Source organism: Lissotriton helveticus, chromosome 8, assembly GCF_964261635.1.
Source record: "Lissotriton helveticus chromosome 8, aLisHel1.1, whole genome shotgun sequence".
NCBI lineage: Eukaryota > Metazoa > Chordata > Amphibia > Caudata > Salamandridae > Lissotriton > Lissotriton helveticus.
Genome location: NC_136069.1, coordinates 723,095,404 through 723,116,475, shown reverse-complemented (window position 1 = coordinate 723,116,475; position 21,072 = coordinate 723,095,404). Strand labels below are relative to the sequence as shown.

General features: G+C 44.6%; 1 protein-coding gene across 9 annotated transcripts in view; it reads left to right on the top strand.

Annotated features, from left to right (window-relative positions):
* Nucleotides 1–21,072, top strand: part of DOCK9 (dedicator of cytokinesis 9) — a 1,161,971-nt gene that overhangs the window by 1,091,082 nt on the left and 49,817 nt on the right. For all 9 annotated transcript variants that reach the window (XM_078657525.1, XM_078657521.1, XM_078657523.1 and 6 more), the window contains one exon: nt 18,665–18,765. In XM_078657525.1, the coding sequence (XP_078513651.1) occupies nt 18,665–18,765 (101 nt within the window). The remainder of the gene's footprint in view (nt 1–18,664; nt 18,766–21,072) is intronic.

Below are 21,072 nucleotides of genomic sequence, written 5' to 3'. Positions count from 1 at the left end.
CCTTTCTTTCTGTGCCTTCAGAAGCAAAATCTGAATTTCCCCTTGACTTTTAGACCTCAAATCTTCTTTGAAGCGTATTCTGTGTGTAGGGGATAATGTCAAGCCTGAAAACAATAGAGTTTAAACTGTGTAGGCGCCGTCGCAAATAGATGTCTGTGGCAGATGCTCACAAAGTATGCTTATGGTGCCAGGGATCGGAGCACAACTCCAGGGACTGCGATGACTGCCCAGATAAACCTGGTGGCCATATGGGACCATTAGGCTTAACTTTATCTTGCCAAACACAAGAAGACTTCAAGCCATGACCTGTCAAAGTTGAACATAAGGCAACGTTCCCATAGTCGTTCTCATGACAAATCATTGTTGCGGTCAAAGTCTTAGGATAAGTCCAAGAAAAAGCATAAGAAGCTGCAGCAGGAGTCAAGCCCTTTCTGCCACTCTTAAACTACAGAGAGAGCACAAGGACATCAATATAACTCGAAGTCTCACTCTCAATCTCATTCTGAGCCAATTCCAAGCCTGGTCCTGAAGCACCCTGAATTCCCGGGTCCATTGGTGACTCTGAAACAAGTGGAGGCCTTCATATAGCCCATGCTGTGCATTTCTGGCTCTTTATCAGCTCCCTCTGATGTGCCTTCGGGCCCTAAGGATCCACAGGGCCCTACAATCAGACGTCTACAGGCCTGTCTAGCCATGGCACTGTCTGTGGCTCTTGTAACCCCTATTGCGTCCAACACCAACTTCGATGTTAACTTTGGTTGTGGTGCCATCTCCTGCTCCGGTCCCCTTCACATCAATGCTGATGCCAGGGGAGAATGTAAAGCACATCTGGCCATCCAACTCTAAGCAGAATCCATCACGACCTTGACTGAGATCTCGTCCACCTCTGACTAGCCTCTAGCCAACCTTTCAGATTCTGATACCTAGCCCTAACTACATGGTAGGACCCAAACGTTATACAATCCTTTTGGCCTTCCTCAGGCAATTACAATCACATTGAGGGAGATGACTGTGGTCCCAAATATGATGAGGAAAACTACTATGAAGAACTTCAATATACCAGTGATCTGGATACTACTCCAGATATTGGCCTTGTATCTCTACTTGGTCCTGCCATGGCGGAAAGCACCTCCTTTGCAGTTATGTGAGGGGTGACAAAAGTGCTAGACTTACAGCTCATGTGTTAACTGAGGTCCTTCAACCAAGACAGGCTTCTCATGGGGCCCTGCTGCCTTTTGCTAAAGCCCTTACAAGTACTCTTTTGGGCATGTGGAAAAAACTATGTCCCCTTCCACCTGTTACCAGGCGGGTAGCTCATTGCCATTGTACTATACCACGAGACCCAGCCTTCCTTATTCAACCCTGACACCACAGCATTTAGTGGTACTGGAATCGACTAGTAAAATATATCCCAGTGCTTTTCCCTCTACTCTGCCTGATCGTGAATGTAAATAAATAGAAACATTTAGAAAACAAATCTTCTTCTTTATGAGTCTTGTTCTGAGGTCAGTGAATTCCAGCTGCCTTCTTGGCTGCTACTCTCATGTTGTTGGGGATACAGTGGCATTAGTTTGCCAGCTATTAAGGCGTTCCTTACCCAGGCCATTCAATACTGTCTTGATGCTGCAAAGTTTGTCATGTATTCTGGCTTGGACTGTTTAAGTCGAGCGATTGCCACCAGTGTGGTATTCAGCGCCACACCTGGTAATGTCCCGGCGTCTTTAATGGACATGCCGTTTGACAGCTCTTGCCTTTTTGATGAGAAAGCAGACTCAGTCTTGTAAGAGTTTAAGGAGACCTGTGCCACAGCATGTTCCTTGGCCCTTTCTACTCCCAAAAGACAATTCCACTAGCAATTTAGCTGTTTCAGTGGCTACAGTCTGGGTTTTCCATTTCACCAAAGCCAGACCCCTCCACCAGCACAGTAGGATTTTCAACCCTTTCATGACTGGGGCTGCGGTTCTCAGTGACTGCATGAACAACATGCAGCTCAGTCCTCTGCCTCTCAAGAAGCTGCAAAAATGCTTTGATATTTCTTTGCTGGTACACCACTTTGCCTGATGCAGGATCTGATATTTAATCCAAGGGTGGCAGGCCATCACTTCAGAAAACTGGATTCTCCAGAATTTCAAGTGGGGATACACCCTTCCATTTCTTTCCACCCTGCTGCAACTTCTAACACAGGTGTTTCCAACCAGTCAATCTTTAGCTACCAGTTCGCTCCCAGACACTTTCAAAGGAACTTGCAGCCTTGAATTCATTTTTAAATAAGCACAGGGTCACATTTTTCTTTTAACATTGAGGGAAGGCTGTGTTTGCTTTACATTATTATCATCAGGCTGCAGATTGCAGGGTCTGATTATGAGCAGTGCTCAGTCAGATTTATGGACCAGTCTGGGTCACATAGGTGAAGAAATGAAGTATTTAACTCTTAAATAAAAGTCCTTGTTGACTCAATATTGGAGGGTGAGAACAAAATGCTGCTTATGAATGCTTGCAAATGGGAGACAATTAAATTGAAAAGTTACCTTAATGATTAACTCTTAATTTTAAATTTCTCCCATTTCAAAGTGTCACAATTACAAACAGCAGGCCTTTTCCGCCCAGTGGCCATTAGACACTGTGACATATTTAGAAGTGAAAGAATTGTTATTTATTTCAAATGGGCTAATTTTAAAGTGAAGAAAACGTTTTCTATGAAACAGTAAGTATTAATGTCATTCTCCACTTTAAATTAAGCCAAATACGTCTTAATGTTTTTTTAAAGCATATTTATTCACTTAAAACCCCTCCCACTTAAATGTATTTTTTCTGTTATAAATATGGCACAGCGTTGACAGGCCACTGGGAGCAAGATGCTAGGTGTTTGTAAATGTGACACTTGCAAATGAGAAACAATTTAAATGATGAGTTTCACGGAATCCACGCAAAGTTAACTCTACGGTTTATTTTTCTTGATATTGTGCCATATTTATAAGTGAAAAATACAGCCATCAGTTTAAGCAGGAGAAATCAAAAGTGTAGAAAAATGTTCCATATTCTGAAAATGTTTGCAGAACATTTTTCTACACTTTACATTTCTCCCATTTCTGTTGTACATTTAACTGTGCCACATATGGCGAAAGGTATGTCCTTTACCACAAATACATATGATACAGTCTCTCAGTCACCCATACACATATATCCCATTCATACGCACACATGTTCAAGCATCCACAAAGACCACAATATCACCGAGACACCTGGCAGCTCTGTCATAGTCAAAGGACTTTTTGCTCAAACCATAGCATCTGGCTCTATGGATATTAGGCCTAAAGTCAAGTAAGCTGGGTGTGAGGGTGTGTGGTAGCAATGTGCGTGTTGCTTAGCCTTCAGTAGTTCACAATGATTTTCACTGATCAGAAGTAGCTCTCACTACAGAAAAGGTTGGATACCCTGTTCTAATGCCATCAGGGCAGCTGACAGAGGGTCACCTGTCCTTCTTGCAGCAGGAACTGCAGGCCCTTTTAGCCAAAGGGGCCATAGAGAGGATTCCGGTTTAGCCAGTATGAACTGAGTGTTACTTATGCTATTTTCTTTTGCAGAAGAAGGAGAGAGACCTTCATCTTATTTTAGAACTTTGTCCTCTCAATGTTCTGCCTGCTTTAGACCCCAGAGACTGGATGTTGCTGTTGGACCTGCAGGACGTTTATTTTGATATCCCCCTACAGCAGGCCTACAGGTGCTACCTGCAGTTCAAAGTGGGCAAGAACCATTTTCAGTTTGCATGGCTCCCTTTTGGCCTCACCAGTGCTCCTCAGGTGTTCTCAAAAGTGATGGTAGTGGTCGGAATACCCATTTAGAGGTCGGGCAATCTAGACTTCCCCTGACTTGACATCTGGTTGTTGTAGGCGGGATCGCCCCAGGCAGTCGTCAACCCCCTCCAGACATGGCAAACCTGTTAATATTGTTGGGGTTCACTCTAAACATGCCAAAATCATATCTGAATCCTTTGCAAATGCTCCCATTCATAGAGATGTTCTGGATATGGTATGGTTTTGTGCCTTTCTCCCAAATTCCAGAACATTCAGGCTATGATGCAGATGATTCACTCTCAGTCCCGGGTCTCAGTGCGGATACGTCTGAGGCTCCTGGAGTTGTTGGCGTCCTGCATCCTGCTGGCCAAACATACCATGTGGCACATGCAGGTTCTGCAGTGAGGCCTCCAGGAGGACACAGCACCAGGAGAATATGGTGCATTATATCCAGATTTCAGAGGAGACTGCAAAAGCTCTGCAGTGGTGGCTACTAGTCGCGATTGGGTCAGATGCAGGCTCTTCTCTTTACCCTCCCCAGAGCTGATGGTGGTGATGGATGTATCACTGCTGGTTGGGCAGACCATCTGGGAGAGGTGAATGTCAGAAGCCTCTGGTCTGCTGCGGTGACTCGCTTCCACATCAATTTGTTGGAGTCCGGGGCGATTCACAAGAGCTGAATGCCTTACTGCCCACTATCAGAGAAAGGCTTGTCTTGTGCAGGTGCTCATGGACAACACTATTACCATGTGGTATTGCAACAAGTACTGCGAGGCGAGGTCTTGGGCCATGTGACAGAAAGCCCTGCATCCCTGGAAGGGGCTGATATAGCAGGGAATTTTTCTGCTTGTAAACCACTTGACAGGATCTTTAAACACGAGGGCAGACAAACTCAGCTGCAGATGCATAGTGGATCACAAATGGGAATTGCTCTCTGAGGTGGCGCACTGCGTCATTTAGCAATGGGGAAAATCCTGGCTTGATCTTTTCGTTACTACCAAGAAGCACAATGTCAGTACATTTGCGCATTGGAGCTTCCAAAGCAGCTCTTGCTAACTGACACCTCCGTCGGGACTCCTTTATGCCTTCCAGGTAGTGACTCTTCTATGCCGACTTCTGAAGAAGATTAGGAACGACCAGGTCAAATCCACCTTATTGGGCCAGGAGACTGTGTCACCTGGAACTGCTGGGCGTGAGCATATGTCCGTTGATCAAGCTGCCATTTAGTGAAGGATCTTCTGTTGCAGCAACAAAGCAGGTTAGCCACATCCGGGCCTGCACAATTTCCATTCCATGATTGGAGAGTGAGCGGCAGCAGTTGACCTCCATCGACCTTCCAATGAGGTCATTGAAGTTATCTTGGCAGTGAGGCGTCCTTCCACAAAATCAGTGTATGTCAGTTGTTGGACAAATTTATAGATTGGTGCATGACTCAACAAATTGTCCTATTACAAGCAAAGTTTCCTGAAGCTCTGTTGTTTGTTCTGTCCCTGGCCTAGCAAGTACTTGCTCCGGGCACTGTTCAGGGCTACTTATCTACTCTTTCAGCCTTTTCATGAGGCTGAACCAGATTTCATTATTTAATTCACCTGTTGTGATGAGATCTTTGAATATTTTGCAATATTTGTTTCTACCGAAACCCTTTGTGATGCCCCAGTGGAACTGGAACTTAGTCCTCACTTTTCTGATGTGCACCCCTTCTGAGCTACTGCACAGTTGACCTTTGAGACTTCTAAGGTTGAAGACCATCTTTATCATCATCATAACATCGTCTAGACTTGTGAGTGAGCTACAGGCGCTTTCTGTCAACTCACTTTATACAATATTTTTAAGTTGGTATTAAGGAATCATGCTTCTTTTCTAATGAACGTGGTCACTCCATTTCTTATTGGGGAGGTTATCACTCTTCTGGAATTCTTTCCTCCACCTCAACCCTCTAAGTAAAAGAGAGACTCCATTGTTTAGACCCTAAGGGGCACTAAGATTTTATATTGATTACATTAAAGAGCATCAAGTAGACAGTCAGCTCTTGTAGGGGTTTCCAGAACAAAGAAGGGCAAGTAAGGCAAAAATGGACCATCTCTTAGTGCATTGCTCTCTGCATAAAGAGCTGCTGTGCACTGGCAAAGAAGCAGCTCCCAAAAGGCTACATGTGCATTGGTACATACATTCACAAAGCAATACTGCCTCAACAGCTTGGTCCGTTGAGATGAGCATTTTGCCTGCTTGGTCCTGGAGGACTTTTTACTTCACTTCATAGGCCAGTCTATGGGGAGGTACTACTATGGTATTAATTCAGAAGGTGATGAATCTGCAGTTAGAAGAAACCATCACAGGAGCAAGTTGCTTACCTTCTGTAAGAATCTTTCTGGTGAATGCTCTACCTAACCACAAATTCCTCACAGACACTCCCACCTCCATATTCTGTGAACTGGTCTTTTTCCATTTTAAGATGTCCCAATCTAGAGATATACACACTGGTCATGTCATTATGCCAATGTGCTCTGTGTCAGCGGTGGCAGACAGTCTGTAAAGTAGCTGACGTCAGATCTCCTGGGTGGCGCAGCTCATCCCTTTTCAAGTGGAACAACCTCAGCGCAGAGGCGCATGACACCACCTACTGGCGCGCAAGAGTACTAAAGTTTCCGGATCCAGTGTGACGCCTATGGAATATTTACATGGTTAGAAATTTGAGGTTAGGTTGTCCACCAGAAAAATTGTTGCTTAAGATAAGTAACTTGTTCATTTTTCATCTTGCTATCTCAACACAAAATTATTCAATATCTCCAATATTTTCTGCCAAATGAAACTTGAAGTGGCAAGAATGTGGTCTCTCTTTAGTAATAACAGTCATAAGAGGATATTACTTGTTTACCGCTGTAACATGTCCCTTGTTTCAAGCACCTAGTGACCTAAGGCCCATTGATAATGTAGCTTTATCTGATAAAACTTTCAATTCTGTAAATGAACTGGTATACTACTGATAGTTTTCTTGTGTTTCCTCACAAATTGTTTTCCCTGTACCTTTTCTAACCTCAGGCGCTCGATATTCTACTTTTATCTGGTAGGATAAAGTCACATTACAAGTATTGGCTTTATCTTTTGAACTGTAGTGCCACATCTTTCAGTTAGTAAAAGCAAGGCGTCGGTAACCTTAAAACATTTAGGAGAAGCCAAGTGAAGCGATATTGTCCTTATGTATCTATTACAGTGTACTTTTCAGTAGTTTGTCTGCTTAACCTTATTAAATACTGTTCCAGTTCACCAAAGTTTCTGTGCTGGATACAGTCTGCTGCTATTTTATAAGGAACAAAATTCACTTAGTGAAATTCATTGACTTAAGAATAACATTTATTAAAGTCATATAATTAATAATTGTATTTAGAATAAAGTAAAACCAAGTAGAACATGTAATAATACCTACCATATGCTTACAACAACTTACTTGTAGAATTTGAGGCCTTAAGTGTTATTATGTTTAACTTTTTATGATTATGATTTGGTGGTGTATCAATTTCAAGAAATTCAGTTAACTGAACTAATATCAACTTGCCAGTCTTTTGTGATGCCCTTGTTTTCTTCTTAGCTAGTCTTTTCGATCATCAGAATACATAATTAAATTGGTGTTTTCACTGTCTTCAGAATTATGCAAAGTGTGTTCTATTAAATTCTCTTATAAATACTCAAAACTGAGGTTCAATCCCAACTCCTCTCAAAGGATTGTAACATGCAACCTGTCGCTCACATTTCTTGCACTACTTGGAAACACTTTCTTTGATCTACCAAGATATTATATCTCAATATTTTAGCAAGTTAATCCAAATATTATATCTACCTGTTCATAATGTAGGCCTTTTTTTACCACACTGTCATTCCTGTTTTAAACATTGCATCCATTTTAGACTTTTTTTAAAACCCTTTTTATTCGGACCTTCAGTACGCCATATTGTGTATGTTTGAGGCTGTGAGCTATCTAAAGGTCCAGTCTCTGTTATCCATATATTTATACACTTGTAGTTTTTAGTATTTAGTATTGAATCATTGTCATTGTTCTAAGCTTGCTATTTAATGTGGAACTACAGAGACATTAAAGTATAAATGTCCTTGTTGTTGCAAAGTAATCTTTTTTTATTTTTCAAGTTTTTATATGGTAAACTGTTTCAGTTCCTCTGATATAAAATTGACTTATCAAGCTATAGTACCTACAAACAATCATCCTGTTTAGTTTTAAGAAAAATATGAATTTGTTTCTCTTTGTTCAAGCCATCTTCAACAGTTTTTAATTTGTGGCTCCAAACACTGTACTGCAGTTTTCTCTATAATCACCACAAAGGCTCTCTTTGATACGATTAATTGGCAAAATGTGACCTTTTCAATATGTCATGGTGGGCAACTCATGAAAAAGTGCTGCAGTAACATATTTGGTGGTCATAATTATGCACTACTCCAGGTTGTTCCTTTTGTGGTATCGCCGAGCTCAACCACATCTTCCAAGTCTAAATGAGCCTCAGTTAAGCAGCTGATAAATGTTACACTTCTAGAAATTGGTGAACTACTAACTCTGATACCCAAAGTAATATGCTTGGCATGTTTGCATTGGTTCCTCCTATCGATTATGGGTAATTTGATAGCTCTTGTGTCCAGAACTGGATAAAGAGTCATTTCACATCATTGGTTTATTCCTACATGAGGTAGAGGGTTAGACTTAAAGGAACAAAGTAAAATGGATGGGATGCTCACTCTCATATTTTGGTGCCTTTCTGGAAGTGGAAGGTTCAAAGAGCTGTAAATTGCCAGCCCCCATGTCTCAAGGATGTCCTGTTACTGAAAAGTAATGCAGTCTTTAAGTGGTGTGTGCTGCACCTCTACCCCACCTCTGAAAACGCCTTGGATTATAATTCTCACTAAGACGTCAAACCTTTTAGTTAGGTAGTATAAGATCCCTTTCCTAAAATTAAGTAAAAGTCTCTGATACTGTGGTGTGTCAAAATGCACTCGGAAATCACAAGGTAGCTCCCTGGTAATATTTCCACTTTTCAACTTTGAGCTCCTAAAATCCCTTATAGTTTAGGCTGCCAATGCAGTATCAAAAGCATGTGCTTTCCGTTCAGGATGCAAAGCAAATGGACACCTCTGAGAAGACATTCTCTGCACCATGTTTTCTATTCCGATGGATACTTATAACTGCAGATTTCTTACTTTTGGAGTCCCCCTGCAGCTTGTCTTCTATACCCATGTTAGTTCTACCGACTTTCAAACATTTGTTTCAGTAGCTGTGTGCAGGGATTGAAGCATTAATCTATTAATACGAACCTCTAAATTGCTAAGTACAAGTGCGAGGGTTCATGCTCCAAGTCCTCTTCTCGAACTCCGTCCTCTGGTAAATTTAAGACTCCCACTCTAGGGATAGATCGTGCAGTTGGCACTCAAAAGACTTGACTATGCACAGTTGTCAGACATCAGTGCCCTTCCACAGCTTGAGTTGATGCATAGCAGGTAAATGCCTTCAAGGAGGCAATGCTGCAGCTTTTCAGACAAGTCTACCCCCCCCCCCCCCCGACAAGTCACTTTTTGGCTGACCTTTTTTCAACCCTTTTGTCGAAGATTTTTGAGACTGTCTCTTGGTGTGGCAGGGATGTCCACAAGGAATAATGTTTTCAAGCCTTGTGGTGCCTGTCATCAACATATGTTGGTGATGGATCCACACCTCGTCTGTCTGGGGTGCCTCAAGCACCACCATCATGCCTAGACCCGCATCAATTGCCGCTTCATGCACCCCAAGGCCATGAGTGAGCCGTTCCTCAAGCTCCTTGCTACTCGACAAACTGATCTTTTGGACTCGAGCAACCTTTTTGCTGAAGGTCGTCACCCCGTTCCACATAGGCCAGTCCATCACCTTGCGTACCTTCTACACTCGCCTCATCCTTCTAAGGAAGAGGAGAGATTCCACCGACTAGACTCAAAAAGATCAGTGTAGTTCTACCTTGACAGCACACAATCATTCCGGGTGAACAATCAACTCGTGAGGCATGTCGGAGCCAAGATAAGGAAGGGCACGAAGAAACAAATCATCTCCAATGGCTTGTGTCTGCATTAAGATCTGCTACGCGTTGGCCAAGAAGCGACCCCCGAAGGACTTGCATGCTCATTCCACCAGAGCAAAGACTGCGACACTGCATTAGCATGCTGAGTCTCGGTCCTGGAAATCTGTCGAGCTGCAGCGTGGACTTTGTTGCACATGTTCACCATGCACTACTGCCCGGACAGTCAAGTCAGTCAGGATGGTCACTTTGTCCATTCGGTGCTGCAGGACTTTTAGTCTAAATCGGGTTTGCAAACCCACCTCCAGGGACTGGTGGGGGGGTTACATTGCTTGGGTATCTATTCTAAGATAAGGAATCTGTGGTGGAAGTCTCAATCGGATGATGAACAAGTTACTTACCTTTGGTAGCACCTATTCTAATAGATACATCTGCCGTGTGGATTCCTCACCTTGTGAATATCCCCTTGCGTCAGCAACATTCGGAAATTCTTTTGTAGCCTCGCGCCGACGTGGACTCGGACGTCATAGAGACACGACATCGCTCGCGACTCCGCTGACGTCACCGACGCCTACAATAGGCCCACGCCGGCGTGATGACATCAGTTCCCTTTTTTCCGCGTCGTTGGCGCTAACGGTTTCGGGATACTCTGTAGCTTCTAGTATCTTTGATACTTTATTTCCTCGATTCTCCATTCTCTGACCTTTTTGCTCGGTTGTCATGTCGACAAAGAAAACAGGGTTTAAACCTTGTAGAGAATGTGGGAAGATGATGTCCGTTACGGACCCTCACCAAGACTGCATATGGTGTTTGAGTTCGGATCACGACGTTGATGGGTGTTCATCATGTCAGAAGATGAATCCGAAGGCTCTTCGAGAAAGAGAATCAAAACTTCTTATGGCTAAGCTAAAGGCGAGTAAAGTTAGAAGATCTTCAAAACACTCGAAGAGGTCGAAGTCGAGATCCAGGTCGAGATCTCGAGAGGCGTCGGCCTCGAAGTCTTCGTCTGATCACGCTTCCGGTTCTCGTAAGAAACATAAGAAAAGTAGGCATGGATCCCGTCATCATTCAGGTGATAAATCTGGTTCAAGATCGAAATCTCCCAATAGGATGAAGTCGAAAGTGATTCCTCCACAAGTGTCGGATCAAGAAGGTGAGGCTTCGCCTTCGGAGTCAATGGTCCATTCTCCGACTCCGGTTCCGGATCCGACTCCGGCTCCATCTCCGGATGACGCCGATGGGGTTCCTGTTGAGGAGGAGACTTCGAATCCTGTTGTAGAAACAGATTCAAACCTGCCTCGAGGTCAACCTGAGCATCCACCATTCCCGACTCCAGGTCAGGACCCTTCTGCGTTTTTAAACGCGATGTATGGTGTTTTTTCAAGATCATGGTACCCCTCTGGTGCACCTTCGGGTCCCATGGGTCCTATGGCTTTTAATTTGGGTGTTCCTCGCTCATATGCTCCGGCACCTTTCATGTCATATATGCCAGCCCCGACTCCGCTGTGGCAGTACCAAGCTCCACCGAGGTCGACGCCGGTATCGACGCCGACCCGGCCGAAGTCAACGACTCCGGCTCCGACGTCACCGGCTCCTAGCAAGTCTATGGAACGACCTTCCAAGCCCTCGGATTCGATTCCGAAGTCGGCTCCGGCGCCGTCGGATTCGGCGTTGGATTCAGCTGCACTTCGAGTTAAAATGAGGTCTCGAAGAGAGGCTCAACGTCTGCTTGATGAACAGAGAATTAATGAGTCTTCTTCTGACGTGGAGGAAGGTGAGCTGGATGGGAGTTGTTTTGATGACCTGGCAGAGGCAAGTGGTCTCGAATTTTCCCCAGAATGGGCTTTACCTTCAGGACCTGATGCACCCTCCAGGGATGTTCAACCATATCATGTTGTCATGAAGAAGGCAGCAGGACTTTTGGGTTTGACTTTGCCTACTGTTGAATTTAAGTCAAATTTACTGACTGAGGTCCTTCATTCTCCAAACTCAGCAGTGGAACCTTTACTACCATTTAATGATGCTTTAAAGGATCCCATTATGGAGGTATGGAAGAAACCTTTTTCTGCTCCTGCAGTTTCGAAAAGTGTGGCTAGGAGGTATAGAGTGGCTCCTGAGGATCCTGCTTTCTTGTCTTCTCACCCTTCTCCTGAGAGTTTGGTGATTCAGGCCGCATGTTCTAAAAAGTCAGTTGGTGCTTTTCCGCAGGTGCCTGGCGACAAAGAGGCCAAGAAACAGGATCAAATTGCAAAAAAGACTTTTTCTTCGGCTAGTATGGCATTGAAGTCTTCTAATGCCACTTGCCTTATGGGTAGATATATTCATGCTCTTATGGACTCTATGCGTTCAATAATCCCTAAGGTTCCTGAGGATAACAGAAAAGACTTTGAGGAAGCCTTGTCTGACTCTCAAGCGGCAGCCCGTCAAGTCATCCAAAGCGGGCTCGATACTACGGATTCTGTGGCAAGGATCATGGGCACAGCGGTTGCCACAAGGCGTTCAGCCTGGTTGAAGTCGTCTGATTTTTCAGCTGATGTGCAGTCTGCTTTATTGGATTTGCCTTTCGATGGTGAGGGGCTCTTTGGAAGGAAAGCTGACACGGCCTTGGAGAGATTCAAGGATAGCAGGGCAACTGCTAGATCTCTTGGCCTTCAGGTCAGAGGTTCTACGACCAGGAAATTTAGAGGGTTTGGCCGTTCTTCCTTTCGTTCATATAGACAAGGTCAGCAGCAGCAACAAGAGCAGCAGCAGCAGAATACCTTGTATAGGTCATACAGGGGAAAGCAGAGAGCACGTCCTCGAGGGCGTCAAGCCTCCTCCTCCTCCACCTCCTCCAACCCCCCAGCCACAGAAAAGCAGCCCTAGATCCGCCATTCAGGATCATGTAGGCCCAGTGGGGGGGTCGGCTTACCCACTTTCTACGAGATTGGGAATCGGTTACATCAGATCTTTGGGTTCTCAATCTCGTAGAAAATGGGTATGCCCTTCCCTTTCGGGAATTCCCTCCCAATTACCCTCCTTGCCAGGGGTATTGCTCAGAGGAACATCTGTTACTCCTTCAGGAGGAAGTCCAAACTCTATTGAGGAAAGGTGCGATAGAGGTGGTCCCAGAGCGGGAAAGGGGTCAGGGATGCTACTCCCGGTATTTCCTGATTCCCAAGAAGGATGGCAGACTTCGTCCAATCCTGGATCTCAGGATCTTGAATTTTTATCTGAAGCAGGAGAAATTCAAGATGCTCACCCTTGCTCAGGTTCTTCAGGCTCTGCTGGAAGAAGACTGGATGGTGTCGCTCGACTTGCAGGATGCGTATTTTCATATCCCAATCCTGAAGTCGCACAAGAAGTATCTCCGTTTTACGGTGGGATCGCAGCACTATCAGTTTGCGGTCCTTCCGTTTGGACTTACTACTGCGCCTCGAGTCTTCACCAAGGTGATGGCAGTGGTGGTGGCGCATCTCAGAAGATCAGGGATTCCTGTATTCCCGTATCTGGACGACTGGCTGATCAAAGCGGAGTCGTCGGAGAGTGTGCTTCATCATCTGCAGGAGACAACCCAGTTTTTGTACAGGTTGGGTTTTTCGATAAATGTACCCAAATCTCACCTGGTGCCCTCCCAGCGCAACCTGTTCATAGGTGCTGTACTGGACACAACTGTATGTCGTGCATTCCCTCCCCCTCAAAGGATTCGCGACATACAGGAAATGATTCCTTTATTTTACAATGGAGCGGTTGTTCCAGTCCTGAAGGTCCTTCGCCTGCTCGGTCTGATGGCTTCTTGCATTCTGTTGGTCAACCATGCACGCTGGCACATGAGGGCGCTCCAGTGGTGCCTCCGCAGGCAGTGGTATCAGCACAACGGAGATCTCAGGGAGTCTGTGAGGATCTCCAGAGAAGCTGCGGCGGATCTGTCTTGGTGGGGCGTGGAAGGCAACCTGTCTCAAGGAAAGCCTTTTCAGCTGCCTCCATCGGTGGCCACGGTGATAACGGATGCATCCACTCTCGGGTGGGGTGCTCATCTGGGGGATCTGGAGGTCAAGGGCCTTTGGTCTCCAGAGGAAAGGTTGCTTCACATCAACCTTCTAGAATTGCGGGCGATTCGTTTAGCGCTCAAGGCCTTCCTCCCTTCCCTTCGCGGTCAGTCGGTTCAAGTCCTGACGGACAACAAGACCGCTATGTGGTACATCAACAAACAGGGAGGAGTGGGGTCGCATTGTCTCTGCAGAGAGGCTCTGCGTCTCTGGTCCTGGGTTCGGGACCATCAGATTTGTCTGATGGCAAATCATCTGGCCGGAGTTCTGAACGTTCGTGCAGACAGTCTCAGTCGGCAGTTCTCTGCCGATCACGAGTGGAGGCTTCACCCGGAGGTGGTTCACGACATCTTTCAGATGTGGGGAACTCCTCGGGTGGACTGGTTCGCCACTCGCGAGAATGCTCACTGCCTGACATTCTGCAGTCTCCAGTTTCCGATGCAAGGAGCTTTGGGGGACGCGTTTCAGTTGAGTTGGGGAAATCAACTCCTTTACGCGTTTCCTCCCATACCCTTGATTCCTCGGGTTCTGAGTAAGATTCGCCAAGACCGGGCCCAAGTCATATTGGTCGCCCCGGATTGGCCAAGAAGGGTGTGGTACGCAGATCTTCTCCACCTCTCCTCTCACCGGCCGCTCCGTCTCCCTCTCAGGGCAGACCTCCTCTCTCAGATGGAGGGGCAGGTTCTACACCCCCACCTCCAGACATTACACCTTCATGCCTGGAGATTGAGCGGGGCAACCTGAATTCTTTTTCCCTCCCGCCTGACGTTGTGGATGATTTTTCTGGTAGATACAATATCTGCCTGTGGATTCCTCACTGACCCACCCGCCTCCCCGTTGTCCACTCTTCTATACCAGAGTTACTGTAATGTATATATATTTTGTTGTCAGGGAAATGTTTCAATTGCTTTCCTGCATTTGCTTTACACTGTGTGTTTTGCCTTGACTATTGTGTACTGTGTATACTTTGTATATATCTATTGTCATTGGTCCGTCCGTGTGCCTCGATGGCACGGAAAAAAGGGCGGAACTGATGTCATCACGCCGGCGTGGGCCTATTGTAGGCGTTGGTGACGTCAGCGGAGTCGCGAGCGATGTCGTGTCTCTATGACGTCCGAGTCCACGTCGGCGCGAGGCTACAAAAGAATTTCCGAATGTTGCTGACGCAAGGGGATATTCACAAGGTGAGGAATCCACAGGCAGATATTGTATCTACCAGAAAAAGCGTTACCGAAGGTAAGTAACTTGTTCATCTGGTAGAGACTGTCTAGCCACAGAGTACTTACAGACCTATCCATCCTCCCCGTTCTGCGAACATATTCTTAGGTACAGAGCTGTTCCCTTTTCACACATCAGTGGTAAGTGTTCTTTGTGGCACTGTGCTCCTGGTGTGGTAAGTCGCAAAAAGAAACTGACGTCATTGCGATGGGGTGGCGCCTTTAGGGACTGCGCATGTCCCTTCCAGCATGAACGTTGCCGATAACGCCACATGGAACTGAACAACGCCAACTTCCGGCACGCAGGGGTCCTGCTCATCAAAAAAATTGGCATCCAGTTGGACGCCTGGGGATTATTCAAAGGTAAGGAATCTACCACTAGAGTTTCTACCAGATAAGGCATTACCGACGATAAGTAACTTGTTCTTCCGGATTATGGAAAGGACCTTCCTGGAGGACTTTCGAAATACCTTTGCGCAAACGGTAATGGAAGGACAAGGCGGGGTAAAATACATTTTGTGGGCCGGGCTGGACAACATAAATTGTGTGGGCCATGCTGTTGATCCTGGTGTGGTAATCATCATCATGATGCCTGAATGCGCATTAAATCCATTTAATTAACAGTGTTTAGTCAGCTTATCCAGTCTCTCATCAAATTCGTTGATGGTCTCACCAACTTTTGTCATTCTTGACTGAAATGTAGCTCTCGCAATCTACATTTGTCATTGGATTAAACCTTAGATTCAAGGCGGCTTTGATTTGATAGTATGTTATTCCATCAGCTCCCTTCATTTTCTTTGACTTCTTTTACACCTTCACCAGCAAGATTCTTAAGGTATTTGATAATCTTCTTGTTATCTGCTTCTTCGATTGACTTAATGAAATCATCGAATGTCTCTGTTCAAGCAGTCCATCTGTCGCCAATATTTAGCTTTTTGGTGGTATCAAATGGTGGTGGTTTCAAGAAGGCTGCAGCATTGTAACCCTTTTTGAGACATCTCTCCGACACTGTCTGCTGTCCGTTAGGACCTGCTTCATCCATGCCATCTCTAAGTACCTGTGCTGGCCACTGGGTCATCCGGAACAGCCGGTGGAACCTTGACTTCCCTCTTGTTCTCAATGGGGGGCCTTCACTTTCCTGGAGACCTTCGGAGTTGTTCTGAGCTGCCACCAGGCAGCATTGGTGTTGTGCTACTTCGTGTATGCATGGCTCTGCCAACATAACCCAGGGCACTTCTTCACCCAGAGCTACGGTATGATGACTCTCAGGAATTGGTTCTGGTAAGCAGAAGACTATTTCCTGTATCTGGATCACTTCTCTTTTGGGCATCTCTTTGTACTGTCTGACACCTTGTTGATCTCTAAGTCGCAGCACTTCTGATCGCAGTGTTATCTTGCATTTTGCTGTCACTAGTTGCTGCTCTTTCAAAACCTGGTTGCATCCACCTTTAGCGTTATCACTCCATATGATGTATAGCTTTTGGTTGTGTAGTAGCACAGTACCTCTTTTTACGGCCTTCCGAGCAGGTTCTTGGACAAAGATGTGTAGACTTCTCAGTGAAGCTTTTGTTATCACCAAATGCTTTATACTGGCTGGAGTTGTGCTTTGACTCCACACAGCGTTGTTTCCGCACTTTGACTGAGGCGCACGTGGCATGCACGAGCAATTTGCTGGAACGTGGCAAACTCTCTGGGAGAGCACTGTCCATCTTTGGGTTACTTATCCCCTATCTCGTCACCAGTTGTTGCGTCCTCCCCAGCCTGGGTACTCGCCAATGAACACGCCGCACACGGAGCTTAGTATAACACGTCTTAATTCGTCTATGTATAACCGCAAACTCAACTTTCTAAACCTGCATTCACTTCGCTACGCACTAACGTTTACGTCACAGTTCCGTGGAGTCCATTAGGAGCCACAAGGGTTCTGTCAGTGCTAACTCATATGACACTACAGGAGGTATGGCACTTGCCCCGATACAGGGTTGAGTTTGCCAGTTAGTGCCCCAGCGGAGTAGAGTGCTTAATTTGCAATTGTGATTAGACACTACACCTGCTTTCCGTTAAAGTCGAGACATCCTTACTGAGAATTTCAACACAGGGCCAGCCTCGTCTGAATCCATACTTCCAGTAATGGCTACCCGACAGCAACTTGACCAGCTGCAAACCCTGCTCCCTTCACCACCCAGAGCTGATGGTTGTGAACGAGGAGCCCTGCTGGGATGGAGAGGTGAAGGTCAGAGAGTACTGGTCTCCAGAGGAAACCTGGTGCAAAATAAATCTGTTGGAGCTGTGAGTCACCACCCTGTCTGGCATTGAAGGCCTTCCTGCCGCCCATCAATTGTAGACTGATGCAGGTTCTCACGGACAACACTACCACAATGTTGGTACTACAGCAAGCAGGGCAGACTGACATCCTGTGTCAAGAGGTGCTGTGCCTTTGGAGTTTGCTCGAGGGTCAGGGATCTCTCTGATTGTGAAACCCTTAAGGGGTATCTTAAAATGCAAGGTGAGATGAGCTCGGCAGCTGGTACCTGGTGGATCACAAATGGTCATTGCATCCAGAGGTGGTACGGGGCATCTTACAACAATGGGGAGAGGTAAGGCTGAATCTTTTTGCAACTGTTGAGAATGCACAATGTCAAAACGTGTGTGTTGGAATTCCCAAGAACGCTTTGTCTATGAGAATCATTCAGGTTAAAGTGGATTACTGGGCTCCTATATGCCTTTCTGCCCCTGTCTCCACTGTCCCAAGTTCTGAAGAAAATCAGGGCCCAACACGTGCTGGTTCCTCTGAATTAGGCTAGGATAGTGTGGTAGCCGGAGGTTCAGAGCATGATCATCTGGTTTCCTATTGGGCGACTGCGTCAGGGGGTATCTGCACCCGATCCTTGTGTAATCTATACATGCGTGGAGATTGAGCAGCAGCAGTTGACTACATTGTGTACCACCTGCATCTGTGGAGGGCAGTGCAGATGAAAGGTTAGAAAAAATAATGTTGTGCAGGATTAATGAGCTATCCATGATAAAAAATCACATTATTCTCCTCATCGTGACCATAAATATTGAATACATTTTCCCTTTTCTGAAAAATTCTATAAAAGCCTGGATTTTTTTCCTTCGGTTCACTCTGTGTAAATTCCATGGCAAATATTTTTTTGTGCTCTTTTTCCACTTATCCATTGAAAAAGTAAAATGGGAACAGCGGCAATACCCTGCTGTGTTCCACAGACCGATAAGAAATTGTTAGCCAGCTCCATTTATGCGTAGCTTGGGCCATCGCTGTTCTGATTGGTTGATTGAATGCCACCAACCAATCAAAAGAATCCCAACAATGGGACGTATTCTGATTTGTCGAAAGGGCGACCAGTCCAAATTGTTGAGACAATATTTTGGTACCATAAATCAATATGTTTTTCATTATTCTGTTCTTTGCAAGTGATTCACACATATGTTGATTTGCTCCATAATTAGCAACAGAATTAACTTTTACTGTGATACTGTACAGTTGAAGAACTTGATACGTTCTTTTATGTGCATGTTTAACTTCTCTTGCTAACTTTAATAATTTTGAATATTTCTTTCAGGTTAATGCTGGTCCATTATCATATGCAAGGACTTTTCTCGACGATGCCAATCCCAAGAAATATCCTGACAACAAAGTGAAGCAACTAAAAGAAGTTTTTAGGTAATGTAGTATGAATGTCAAAAAGCATTTCAGTGGTGTATTTATGTCGAATATTGTCACAGTTTCCAAGGTCTTCCTTGAGATACCATAAGGAAGCATTTGGGCTAATCCTTGGCACAAGCAAATGCCTCTTTACAACCAAATTAGTTGAAGGCAAATTGTGTTACTCTTACAGGTAAGGAAAAGAGTAGACTGTTGGTGAATGGGAGGTTGACACATAAGGTTACATGTTGTTCAAATGCAAAAGTCATGTAAACTATATGATATAGGTAAATGTTTAGCGCCTATGAAGTGCTGTTTCATAGTGATAGATATCTATTCTATGTTACTTGCAAGGGCTGAGAGCGATGATTCATTTCAACACTGAATAGAGAAACCCAATGTTGAAATACCATAGACACAAGAGAGTTGAAAAGATGATGCAAAGCAAAGATTCAGCAGTGAGTAAGCACAGAGTTTGTCATAAACTCCTGTATGTAGCATTGGGGACAGGGATGGTAATAGGAGGCTTTAGAGAAAAATGCATTGACACTGAGGCTAAGTCACCATAACATTTCATATGCAGAGGTACTAAAATATTGTCACTATATTTTAGTGTTTGTGTAAAAGTCATCAACCGAAATGGAGGCAGCAAGTAGTGATGTGCTAGTGTTAAGTTCTTGTGCGGTGTTTGTCACATGTAATGACCTAGCTTAATCCTAGATAGCTGCTTGAACAAATACTTCCCCGTTTTCGCTGTAAGCACCAAACCAAGCAAATCAGTACAAATGCTAGAGCGTCTAATGGCATTGAACTTTTTTATTTCTCTTTTTTTTCCAGTTTTAAAGAATATTATGTGTAAAACCTTTTAGGTATACTAGATATATAAATACGCACTATTGTAATGACATAATATTTTACACAGATAAAAAGAAATCTCTATCTTTACAAAAGAGCAATAATAAAAAAAAATGTATTAGGGAATTTCTAATATTCAAAATAGAATAGAAGAAACAGAACAGGAGGAGGAATGTAAAAGGAAAGGTGGTGAGGATGTTTATAAAGGTCATAAATCAAAAGGCTCATATTAATTAATCCTCAGATATTAAACTGATAGAAAATTATAACAATCAACATATGTTGTGTAACGGACAAGGACTGGTCTACTTTTTTAGAATTCCCTAAGAAAGTGTCCCGCAATGCTAAATTTAAATACATACAGTACATGATTGTCCACAGGGCATACCTCACACCACATCGCCTTAACTGTATGTTTCCTAACGCACAACTCACCTGCCCTAGGTGTCAGAAAGAAGATGCAGACCTCATTCATATGCTGTGGGGATGCCCGCGTTTACGCATGTTCTGGCAAACTGTGGGAAATAGGGTGCAGGAGGTCACTGGAACGACTGTTTGGTCTTTGGCGGAAAGCTGCTTGCTGGGTCTGCATAGACGGCCTAAGGGACGGAAGGTCCAATTTAGATTTGCTGACCTGGCTGTACTTAAAGCAAAGCGAGCCATCACAATGCGGTGGAAATCTGCTTTCCCCCCTACACCTCACTTATGGCAGACAGAAACGGTCCGCTGGGGCACTGCGGAGTGTGAGATTATTAGGCAGGAGGAATTTAGAGGGCTATGTAAGGTCCCTATCTCTCTAGATTTTGACCAGATGCTTGAAACATTCAAAGCCATTGATATGCTGACCCCTCCATCATCACATAGCTGCCCCACCCCACATTCCGCATCCCCAAGAGGAGAACTGCTTGCTTTCTGATAGGGCCGGTCCCCCCTTGTCACTCGGAAGATCTAGAGATCTGTATATATCCCTGCTGTGGAATGATCTGTTATTTCATGTGTAGATACAAGCTTTATTCACATTACGCTGTAAGTTAGTGGACCAGGAACTGGGAAGGGGTGGGGGAATTTTTTGTATTTGTATTAAAGTTTATAATGTTTAGTTTGCACGATATTCGTTGGTCTGCTAGGACTCTGCTAGGACTCTGCTACCTCGCTATTTTATTAGCATGTATATCTCATTTTTTCTACTGCTTAGCTGTCAGGATATGTATTCTTGGATATTACTGTCCACATTATCATTTGCATTCTGGAACTAATGTATACACTCATGTTCTATATTTTTTTCTCATTCTTAGCCCCCAATTGCTATTGAACTGCACCGCATTTATTATTCTATTTGATCACTCAATAAAATTGTTTAAAAAAACCAAAAAAAACATATTGTGTAAACATTCATCATAAAAATTTCCATATATATATATATATATATATATATATATATATATATATATATGCGCTCCAATTCCACTA